The sequence below is a fragment of the Lissotriton vulgaris genome, chromosome 4_1 (genome assembly GCF_964263255.1).
Source record: "Lissotriton vulgaris chromosome 4_1, aLisVul1.2, whole genome shotgun sequence".
Taxonomy (NCBI): domain Eukaryota; kingdom Metazoa; phylum Chordata; class Amphibia; order Caudata; family Salamandridae; genus Lissotriton; species Lissotriton vulgaris.
Window position 1 is genome coordinate 882,167,785 of NC_141691.1, and position 12,784 is coordinate 882,180,568.

At 39.4% G+C, this 12,784-nt stretch overlaps 1 protein-coding gene across 2 annotated transcripts in view; it reads right to left on the minus strand.

Annotated features, from left to right (window-relative positions):
• The window catches only part of CARMIL1 (capping protein regulator and myosin 1 linker 1), a 994,750-nt gene that overhangs the window by 530,937 nt on the left and 451,029 nt on the right, over window positions 1-12,784 (minus strand). For both annotated transcript variants that reach the window (XM_086965173.1, XM_086965172.1), the window contains exon 8: window positions 8,817-8,890. In XM_086965173.1, the coding sequence (XP_086821299.1) occupies window positions 8,817-8,890 (74 nt within the window). The remainder of the gene's footprint in view (window positions 1-8,816; window positions 8,891-12,784) is intronic.

The following is a 12,784-nucleotide window of genomic DNA, read 5'->3' on the forward strand; positions in this document are numbered from 1 at the left end:
ACCTTAAACAGAGTTATAATGGGGAAGAATGTTATCAGCTTCCACATCCCAAAGTTCTGCTTACAATCTTTATCAGGCAATGCCAAGGCCATGGAGTCAGAGCCAAACAAATCTTCCAAACATGCGAATCTCTGAGCCCTAGGAAAGTCTCTGCCAAGGGTGCATCATTAAAGTTTGCCTTAGCTTTCTCTTTCGCCACACAAATAATTTCTGCCAACATTGATGGCTTGGAAGGTAGCGTCACAGTTGGCTCCAACAGAACACAGGAGAGCATCTTGGCAGGTGGTGGAGTTCGAGCAGACACGGCAATATGATGCGACTATGTCAGAGTCTCTGAAGTCACAAAGTCCTAAGGATCCTGCTACCCTCGGAGGGGTGGCTCTGAGGCACAAGAACCTACCTGAACAGTTAGACAGCCAGACTGAAGGCCTTGACCTGTGCGGGGTCAGGCTATGCAGCAGAAAATGTTGATCTTATCTTTTTCAGAGTCAAGCTCTTATCCCTTGATAAGGATGAGTCTGGCATCAGGAAACAATGTTGAAACTCTAAACAATCCAAGATGTAGTACCGCTTCCCGAAGGAACAAGATAGATTCTCCTTACAGCTACACTTTTTGTTTTCTTAATAAAAAGATTTTTTAGCAGATCAGATCGCTCCCTGACAGGGGTCTTATCAGCAGGTTAGGGGGTACAATAATTTTATGTCACCATGTGGGTATGGCCAAAAAATAATTTGGCCACTCGCTCCCTGATAGCTTTTTGTTGCACAGAGGCACAGGTGTTGCAGGCTGCAGGATAAAGTTATGATCGTAGGCACCATATTGAGATTTTACAAGAACATCTTGCAATATCCGAAACAGGGTGCAAATCTGGGATTTTTCAGAGGAAACATTGAACCTAGTTGCTGTCAAAGTGCTGAGGAATTAATCAATTCATCAGCGAGACATCAAAAGTGTGCTCTGGACCCGCATTGATGAGATGCAGAAAACAGGAACTGATGCCAGGATGTCAGTTGGTGACTAGTCTACTCCGGTGCTGCCATGTAAGAAGGTGCATTCCAGGCTGAAGCTGCATGGGGCCACCTGGTGGCACTGAAGATATATTGCTAGGGAAATATTTTCCAGACCAGTCTGAAGCCTGGAAAAGATAATTCCTACAATTCATACGGTCAGGAATCTGAAGGAAAATGTAGCTATAAATCAGAATGAAAGGTATCTTTGATGGGGAGTAAACTGCAGAACTTATTTTCAGACGTAGAACGCCCTGAAAATAGAGCTCTGGCTTGGGATGGAGAGATGCACTACTGGAAACCAAATCGCATGATCATGAATCCGCTTAAGTGACAAACGGGACAGTCATAAATTCTACTGTGACTTGGGTAACTCAACTTATGGAGCAGGTGATACTGTCGGAGAATACCATGATGGGCACTACATTTTGAATACTGTGGTTCTTTTTGATCTACAAATCAGAGGTCATTTTCTCACTGTTGCAAAACTTCATACAATCTAAGGTGTTCGATGAGCACAGTAGGACAGTGTTGTAGTTGATAAAGGTCAGCTGACTTCTTACTTGTGGCTTCCAGATGAGGATGCCTCATTGATGTACTATTCTGCTGAAATTAGGTACTCCTGAACTGAGAGAGGGAATTAAGAGATGGCCCCAAATTTGTACTGACTTTTAGGAACAGCAGGATCTATATACTTTCCACCCTTAATCGAGCAACACAAGATCAGAAAAAGGAACCGCCGACCATTACAGAGAGCTGCAGTCTCTAAACTGTGAAGTCTTGCTTAATGTAATGAGGGCAATTCGCATGCTTTCACATAGCTTGCTGTGGCAGAAACTCTTTTACAAACTATGGAAGTCTTTTGGCTTCTGCGTGCCACGGTCTTTGATGCTTAACATGCTATAATTTATTTAGAGATGGCACAATATTCAACTCCTCTGATGGCTGGTTTAGAATGTGAGTCATGTTGTGGATCACTTAAGTAATTCTGACTTTGTGTTTGGTCTCCTTGCTCATTCACTTTCCCCAAAATTATGACCTCCATTTCCTGATGAAGTGTCAGCTTAAATTTTTAATAAAGGGTTTTGGTTTTTAAGAAGATATGCTGCATATGCTTATAATGGCCTCTGGATATGGATTTGTGAATCAAGAAACCTTGTAATATTTGGTCTTTGTGGGCCCAATAAAATACATTGGTAAAAGAAATGATTTAATCAATATGCCCAGTGAAATGTCTTACACATAAATGCTTCGCTGGTGATTCATCCTATTACGTGTTAACCACCTCTCAATTAAGACCCTTACGTGGATCTAACCAACTTCGATTCTTCATCAACAGTCCTTCAGCCTTTCAATGAATTCTGCATCCAGAAACTGAAGCGCAAATCCTCGGCAAGATTCTAGCAACAGCATCGCATTAGAATGTAGCTACATACAGAGGGTGTCCACTCCCAGTCATGCCCCTCTGCCTCACTTTCATAGTTCATTTTAGGTTCAACACACCAGGGCTGCAAAACACGTTTTTTCTTTGTTTCCTTCAAGTCTCAGCCTCTAACTGGTCTGAAATAGCCTTTCTTGTCCCACTCATAGCCCCCTCAGTTACCCTTGAAACACATTTCACAACATTCACTACCCCTGGATCGCGAGGTGTAAGACCCCACATTAATGAGATTTTTTTCTGGTTCAGGGTCAAACCATTTTTAATATCTCCTAGTCTATGGAAGCAATCCATCAGCCTTTTAAAGAAAGTAACAGAATTCAAAATCAGGGAACACATTGTCATCCTTTTGTAGCTGCAACGTCAATGCCACCATAGTTCAATTTGCTGTGCACAGAACATCAGATTTCTACTTCTTCAAATCCAATTGTCAGTCAAATCTTTACACATGCTTTACCTAGTTCTTGATTTAATAAGTCTTTTGATGTGCATCAAAGCCTGACAGTACCCCCTCTACACTGCTTCCTGCCTAGAAGCACGGCAAAAGGCTTCAAATATAATAGGAAAAAAGATTTCAACCCTATCACTTTCATCTTGCTTGATCCATAACGTATCACTGGACAACGCACTCATTCCAATTTCATACACAATATGCATTTTGATCAAGTGATATAACACTGTCTACTATTTCCACCAAGAACCGGATGTCCGAAAAAGATATGCAAGAGGAAACCTAAAACAGCTGTAAATTTCTAGGTTTTAACCTTACAGTTCTAGAGAGTAAAATCAAGGAAAGGCACTGCAGCGTGCAGTTTTACAGAGAATCACAAAGGTCACGCTGTGATTGCTTCACTTGAAAGGTTAAATGGGTGTGGTCACTTTTTCTTCCTTCTTACCTCCCTGTGCAAACTGCTAACCAATCAATATATGCAAGCAGTCCACAGTGGATCACTTGAAAGTTCTTTGGATAGAAGCTATGGATAGGGTATCTTCTTGGGAACGTGTAAGCAACATCTGCATGTGTGCAGTTTCAGAAGAAGTCATAATATTTTAAGAATCCTGTGAAAGATAGTGAGTTCAATACAATGTTCAAAGTAGACTTTCCATCAATACAATACAGCCTAATGGCTCAGTATCGTTCTAGAACTGGGCCATATTGCTTTGAACCGTGCACCTCCCGACCTACTGCTAAAGCTTTCTCAAATTCTTTTTCCAACTTTTCCACTTGTTTTGTGCTTCCATCTTTTTTTGCAAAGTATTAAGGAGCAAAAGACAGGTAATTGATTATGCTTCTACACTAGTATGGCAAGAAAAAGCTTAACTAATCACCACACTGTGACCTAGGGCACAGTCAGTTCTAGACCCATTTTACCATAATATTCCCCCATCCTAACGCTCATAGTATTGATACACTAACTAGTAAATCCCACACACAATTCTGACTTTTATTTAGGTTTATCTAACTTTACTTTACAAATATAAATCCATGCTGGCTGGGACAAACTATCATTAATAGGTGCAATGGAATCCAAAACACAACCTCTTTCTCCTATTCAGTCAGTTTACTTATGAGGTAAATACGACCTAAGAAACAAGATATAGAGGTACGCAAACAAATATGTTTTCAACTTAGATCCTGAAAAATCTTTGTGTATTCTACAACCTTCTTCGTTGCTATGACGTGTTTATTTTTTCTTGCAGGTCACAAAATTTGGACTTTATTAAATAATCCATTGAAACTAGTTATCCTGTAATGAGACTTTAGAGACAGCTAGAGAATCAAGATATTTGTGTTACAAAATGTATGTGAATAATGAACGTTCCATCTCCTTTGTCGGCTGTGTATTTCTAAAGCTTTATGTTAAGTACTTCTTATATCAGACAAAGCAGGCTAAGTGTACCCTTAATACATTCGTTCTAGTCTTAGGCCTCAGCTGTCCCATGACCTTGGCATTCAAGGTCTTCCAGTTGGAAAAATATCATTATATCAGATCCCGATAGTCATAGTTCTAATGTGAGCATCAATCTTCAAATTAGCTAATTCAGCATCAAATTCTTTTTAAAAAAAATATTTTTATTTTGTTTTCTTTGTTCATTTTCAATTCCATCAAACAGTAAATTAGGGTGCGAACTCACCCCCGAAACAAGTACAAAACATCAGAGGAGGCATAAACACACAAATCCGCCGACCCAGGTCGAACATACAGCAACAAAGTGCAGCATCAGACAGGATGAAATACAATAATAGCTAAGACAACACCCGACACACATAGGAATGGTAGGTCATGTTGGCAGACTCATGGCATCCATTGGGAGGTGCAAGTTGTAGTGTTGTAGGCATCCCCCCAGATTTTGTAGAATTTTCATGGTCATGGAATTTATATATCCATCCCCTTTCTCCTTCCTTTCAGGGTCGGGCCTCGAGTGCACCCCTATGGCATGCCACATTGCTCTATAAACCCCAGGTTACAAAAGAGGAGGTGTGCCCTGGGAACCTCCACATCTCCCGGTAAATCTAGCAAAATATATTTGGGATCTTTAGTAACGCTTTCTCCCACCACACGACCAAGCTCCCATACACCGTAACAAGTATGCCTTAATAGCTGGGCAACCCCAGAACATATGAATAATGTGCCTCTCACAGACATTCCAGGAATGCCACCTTCAATATGGCCACTCCTCTAGAACCTGGGGTGGACCCAGCAACCAATTCTGAGCATTTATGCATATTGATGTATGTTAAAAGAAAGGCAGAGGTTTCCTCTCCTGACTAAAGGCCTTTGAGATACATTTTCAAATTGTTTGATAGAGTAACTTGCCTTGTTTTAAATAACTATAGAAGTTTGTAAAATGACAAAAGAAACTAGATGGTAATCTTGAACATAAGAAAAAAGAAATGTTCAATGATTATTATTAAGTCGAGCATTAGTGTGCTTCCACATTAGATTGAATGAAAGGCCCTAATATAATGAGCGACATTCTGCAAATCAGTCTGAGTGGATGCAACAACAGGAATCGAGTGGATGTGAAATTATTGAGACCATTAAAACAAAAGCTACAAAAATGAGTGAATTTTCACATACAATACTAGAAAAATATTTCAGTTGTAGCAGCCACACCCAGCATCCAATAGGAAATATTTTGCTTCTCCATCAGTAACAAAATAGTATTTTTGTCACATACAATGTGCATGTACACTATTGCGTATAAATAATGTTCATACCATTCACATTTGCAGGTACATCATAAAATACGTATAATGGTAATTTGGACATGGTACATGGAACCATGGACAACATCTTCTCCCACCAGCCATATATAAAACTGAGTTAATGACAGGACAAAAGGAGCTCCCATCACAATTGACCCTCTTACAGAGTACCACTATAGATGAAGTAATTCCAGGTTAGTATAAACTCAACTGTATTTATCCAGTACCTTACAGTGTTTTTTTAATAAAATAGCTAAATTCACTCAAACGTGGTTCATTTTTTTATTTTATGCACATTAACACAAGGGGTACTGGTGGGTACACAGATGAAACATGGAAAAATGGCGATTAGGCAACAATACAGCAGGAAATACAGTATAATTGGACAATTTGAGCAAGAGAGGAGACATTAACACAGTTATAATCCTCATAGCGAAAGGAGGGTTATCATTGGTTATATAATGTAGTCACAAAGCAGACCCTGCAGCAAAATCGACATCATCCTCAAGGCTATAATATTTAATCCAAATCCTTATATTTTGGTAAATTTGTGAGGACACCCCATGCTCCTATAAGTTACCCTTTCGGCCACCATAAACAAGTCCATGCTCCTACTCCCCTAAGTGAGCTTAGGCTCTTCTGAAATTCCCCATCGCGTAGCCAAGTCTTCTTTGGCCACAACTAAACCAAAGTTACACAATAACAGTTTCATTTGTGACATGTCAACATGATTAGGTATCCCCAAAAGGACATATTTGGGGTCTTCTGGTATCTGCGCCTCTAAGAACCACTACATCTGTATGGCTGGGCATCACCATAGTGTCTGGACAAAGTCTCCTATTCTCTCCCATAATGCAAACAGTTCAGTGAGGCTCCTCTACATATTTTATGCAGGTGGGCCCTGTCGTAGTAGATCCTATGTAGGATCTTAAATTGGATAAGACGCAGTTGAGATCTAATAGCTACTTCTCTCTGCAACATCAAAGCCGCCTCACAGTCAAGATCCTCAAACATACCAGCATCGATCTCCCAGGCCGTCCTTAATATTAAGAGGATAGCAAGCATGTTGTTATTAATAGTTTTGTAAGTGTAGGATACTGCCTTGTCTCCAGTAAGAGAAAGTCCTTCACTTGGTTCATTTTTAAAAGATATGTCATACTATACTATTCAGATTTACCGGAATGCAACTTTTCACATTCTAGAGATGAGTTACTACGTCTTTGGTTTACTCTACATATTGGTAACAGTAAACAGGTTACACAGATCATAAATACCGGCTGTGTGTTTAAAAACGTCTTCCAAATGGGGCCAATCTAGAGGTGTGTATATCTTTGCTATCCTATACAACAGCAGTGGTCAATGGTAATCGGTTTGAAAAGTTGTCCATTAACTACTCATCTGATAACCCTTGATTATATAGTTTTAAAAATCATAAACAGCTTTTTTTTAAAGTCTCTATAAAACGGGAATTTGATTTCCTATAGCAGTTCTGATCATTTACAGCAGTCCCTCTTCAGGATTACCACTTTGCATCATTTAGCATTGGTTTTGATTAAAATATCTGCACCACACTTTCATTTCTTAGTGCTGCCAATTCATCCCTTATAAAATTGTATATAGCTTTCTGGAGAAGTGTGGCTCACTGGTTAGAGGCGGCAGACCCTGAAGCAGAGATCAGGCCCGGGACCAGGGTTCAATTCCCCACGCGGCAGGGTCTAGGATCAATGTCTGCGGACTCGATAATTCTCGCTTCAGCGCCTTCTCTAATCATGGGCCCCAAGCTGTAACTCTGGGCAATAGCTTGCTTAATCTCCACAACGGCCCCACCAGCGCTGGGATGCCTGGCTCCACCACTCACAGGGAGAGCCAGGAAGGGTTCCACAGCCTAAGCGCCGAGATACCCTCATGGGTGATCCAGCGCTACATAAATCAATAACTATAACTAACTATAACTTGCTGGTCCTTTTCTAAGCAACTCTATGTACAGCCCAATACAATAAATTCTCAAGAATACAATAATTTGCTTGCTCTGAGCAAAATGAGAAGTGAAAACATTCAGCACTTGAGTGCTTGATGAAGTAAGACTCTTTTAAAACTATAATTTTTGGTTCAAAATTGCCAGGAATAACAGCAGGGTCCCTTCTGCTGGACGGGTTTAGGTACAGTGATGTCAAGTATAAAACTGGGAGAAAGTAAGTGCACAACAGCCATTAGAATGCTTGTAATCAATGAATATTGGGTTGTCCTCAATAATTTATAGTCAAGTTCAAGGGTATGACACTACCAGAATCTTACATTTCAAGCAAAATGCCTATGAATTTACTGAACAAGTGGCAACACTAAGATGTCAAGATAGGCTCCAGTGTTTGCTTTTAACCAGGGATTGCATTATAACTGAAGAGGAGCCCAAGAACTGTGTGGAGATGATTTACGTTTTTAAGAGCAGGCTGATTTTGTCATGCCAACTTCTTCGTTTTTCGTCACATGATAATGTTTATCTTTTGCGGACAAACAAGGAGTACTTGGACACCTTAGAATAACAAATTTAAAACATTAAAGCAAAGGTAGAAAAGACACACTGAATGCTGATCGGTGGTTTGGGCTTTTTTAAATTAGTAAACCACTCATTTCCTAGGAGGTGCTGTTCAATGAACAAGCAACTCACTGTGTGTAGGATAAGTACTCATCTGAACGCCTGTGTTATTATACTTCATTCTCAATCCACTTTCAAAATCAAGATTGTACTTATTCATGTATAGCTACATCACAATAAAGCGTATACTCCTTCAATTTAAAGTGAATAAAATTCTAATTATCTAGTCATTGTGGCATACGTTTAAATATATATCATTAATCTTCTACATTTGCATGAATGCTTTGAGTCTCTTTCTACAGAAAATAAAAGAATAATGCACTACTCCTATGTATTTAGGACATACATTTTCTTTCTCATTATTATTTTATACAGGTTTCTATATTCTAATAATATGTTTCCAATACATTGGTGAAAACATCTTAGAAAGGTGGAAATCAATGCTTTTTAGAAGGAAGTTCGATACTAAACACTGTAAATATGGTTCAATAATTAATATACAAATCATCACTTGAATCTATGCAGACATTTGTTGAAATATGGCTGACAAATGAAACACTGCTTACCTATGGTCGAGATGGCTGAAGTCTTGTAAATTCAGTTCTCTTGTGTCTTGTGTGAGATATATTGTGTCTACATCCTGTAATACATTCATAAACAACACTTCAATTGTAATAGTGTCCAAAGGGTGTATTTATTGTACCAAGCGAATCCATACAGAAATTTAAGAGAACATTTTCCACTGTTGCAATAAATCATATTTAAAAGTAGCAAGTGAACACTATGTGTTAAATTAATCCGGATTCATTATTGGTTTAATTACTTACGATGGGATAATGTCACATGGGCAGCACTATCTGCAAATAATAATACAATTCTGGCATTAGAAAAACTCCTGCCGAAAGTGTTCACTTAAATAAAGGTATCACCTGCAAACTGTTAACTCTCCAGGAATCTCAAGAGCCTTCTCATAACTAAAGCAATGTCCTCAGTTGCTTAACAAGTTCATTGCTTAAAACGTTTGTTCAATTATTGAAACTAAGAGGTCCCTTTCCAAACATATATATATTTACTTTCAGATCAGCACAATGTCATACAATTGCCCTGCTGCAGTGTTCTTGACTTCAGATAACTCTGCAAGAAACAATTATAAATATGGCAGAATTTAGGTGTATTTTGAAGTCCCAAAAATCTGGGAAGAAATGGAACTCATTGTCAGATTTGCACTATAATGACAGTCTGGAGCAGACAGAACACTTTAAATCACCTCTCTTCACCAACCAACTGATAACTACGCAAGGAGTACTATGCTGGCCAGCAGCAGGCACGGGAAATGGGACTAGGATAAAAGAGCGATACAGAGACAATGGATATCTTCACTATGCCCATTCTTAAAGCTGGTCTCAGCCTGATCTGAATTGCTATTTAGAAAGAGAAATACCTATTTTACTATTTCAGCTTTCAAGTTCCGAATCAATAACGCCAATATGGCACATGATATACCTTGTGAAAATCTCTGAATTTCTAACTTCCCATAATAGGTTGAAGCTCAGACACTTCTTAGAGGTGAAATGTAAATTGAATCTCTATTACTGATACAAGGGAATAATACAAACTACAATACTTGTGTCTATGTCATGAACTACCTTCAGTAATTTGTAAATTATGTTTGGCTTTGAAAGATTCTTCCTGTAACAAGTTCATCCACTGTAATATACGAAATACACATATTATTAAACCTTCCTTTCTGACAGCGAGCAGTCATCACCCCAACGCAATCAATAACTTAGAACCATTTTGTGAGTAAGAAAACATAAATAAGTTTAAAGAAATGAGGATCCTTCTTGCTCTGCTTATTGAGAAAATAGTGCAGGGTAGAGTTCATATCCTCAGGAAAGTATGAATCCTGAAAAAAATATATAAAACATCAAAATCTAAATCCTTAAAAGCAGAGCTATCCCAGAATACTTCCCTGAATACGAAATTATTTCATATCTCCAAGCCAATCTTTTTTATTCCAACGATGGCAACAGGAATCCAGCTGCAGCAACTAGGTATCTTAATTGCCTTGTAAAGAATAACCTTAAACACAGAGAACTTGTACTCCACAAATCCAAGATGGTTGCCACCATTGCAAGTGAGAGACCTGTGGTGCCCTGTGGCTTGCACTCTGTTCTTACTCTATCCATGTTCTTCATTAGTGCATGCACAGAAGACTTGAAACCTCACATCAAGCTTCTCCCACACCCTGCAAGCACCACTGCACTCTCCTGACTGAAGAATCACATACTCAAGAGGTTCATTGAAGTGTGTCTCTTCGTCAGTCCTGTCATCACAGTTGAGTGCTGTCTGCTGATCATGACACTCATCTCCTTGTATGTCACCAAATTAGAGGCAGGTACACCTTAGCAGTTAGGTTGAAAGACAGAAAACACAATGGGCTTATTGGGCGAGTGTCAAAGCACATGATTAAAACTAAACTAACAATATTAAGTCAGGATAGCACCCAGGAGGAGGCATCCTCAGGATGTTTTTGTCAGCCACATGGGACGTTGCCTGATTACAATGTCTTGATAAGATTAGAAAGAGCAAATTCAGTTGTTGTTAGAGGTGTTTCACAAGACTGAATATTTAAAATCTTACATCAAAAGTTCTGTTTTTCCCTTTGGGCTGAACGTCAATGGTACTTATCATAAGTCAGAGGTGGGTAAGGCAATCCTAAGTAGGACTTTTTAACACCATGGCATCTACTCTGTGACAGTAATTTGGAGCATCAGTGTCACAGAACATAACAAGCAACCATTTTTAAGGTATTCAGTGCCCCAAAATGATCATTGTATAGGAAAAAAGGTCTGATTCACAAAGCCTTGTCTGTTAGTAAGTGTGCCATACTCCAGAGGGTGATTCACTTTTGAAAGATGTCATGATTTTTTTGATTAAGCTTGTTCAACTTCTGAACTACTGACAAAAAAACTCTGAGAATCAGGCCTGGATAGTCTAGTGTAACGTACACCTAAGCATCTGAGTAAGCCGCATCAACCCAAGATCAACTTTGTGAATTGGGCTCAAAGTGTTGTACATATGTGACACTTCACCAGGAACAATTCGAGACTGTGAAGGGTTCATCTGACATGACGTTAGTACATTACCCTGAGAATTATGTTTGTTGAATGTTTTTTGACAAAAGACAGTAGGTCAAATTTCTCAGAACATCAGATAGATCACTTGAGGGTGCCAAGATACTCCATAATAAGTATAGTGTTCTCAAATCGTGGAGTTAAAGGTGGAATATTTTGCACAGCATAAGAAAGTAATTAATATGCTATACAATTCACGCTACTCAATGTGGAAACTGCATACTCCATCACCCCCGTCTCTATAAGCATGAACTCCCATAAGCCTCACTTCTATGAACCCACTGGGCCTTTTTCGACAGTGACAGAAGGAACCAAAATGTGCTATATCAGCCAAAAGGCAAGATGAAGTATGTCCATATGAATAGCTGAGCCCATGCTGACTTTCTACTCTTACTCAGTTCCTTTCTCTACATCTGAAAAAGCTTTAGCCACCCGCAAAAGTACATGCAAGCAAAATCTTTTTACCATTTTGATTATTTGCTGGTGCTTGAACATGTTTACCATCTACCTTGTTCCTCCACCAATGCACATCAGGCAGATTTCTAAGCATGCTGTTCCTGCCAGGGCCATATTTCAGCATGTCACATAAAAAAGCTGGGGATGTGCCATTAATGTGAACTTTAAGACCGCAGAAGACTCTGAGGTAGAGTCTAAGAAGCCTGTGGAGCCTTAGAATGGGAAATATTCCAGTATCAGGTAACAAGACATACCTAGTGCTACAGTAGAAAAGAGACTGTGCTATGTGTATAAAATATATGCTAATAATGCTTTTTTCTATATAGTGTGTAGAAATCTGGCTGAACTCTGAGTTACAATTTCATGAGCAGAATCAGCCCTTGTGTTCAAGGACAGTTGAGGATGCCATTAAAATTGTTGTGAGTTCCTTGATACAATGTCTGAGACAAAGGCTGCAGACACCGTTGCCTAAATGGATGCCTTGGAAGAGGGGTGGTGACACATGACTGGTTATCCTGAAAGGCCACTCCCTCGCGTACAATGGTGCAGCTTTTACAAAGCACACGTTTGAACAATTGGTGCAGAGTTTCAGTTTCCCTCTATGAGGGCTACGTAGCAGAGATCTGCTGGTGCAACTAACTGAGATCTTGGTTTCTGACCCAGGTATGAGAGACCTGTCACCAGAATAGCGACATCATGGGCGTCAATTCATCAAAATGCCAGAGGTAGCAGAAGTGACATCATAGGCCATTGGCCCTTAATGGAATCACAGAAAGTGATGTCACATGACCCTTGATACTATTTTGTTCCCAAGGAACTCATGTCGTATAACCTTAACCACGATGACATCACAAACATCTATGTTAGATGCCACCTATGCTGATTTGATCTTTGAATTTTTCAGGAAGTAAATCTCAGCCTGTACTGCAGTGAGCAAGCGA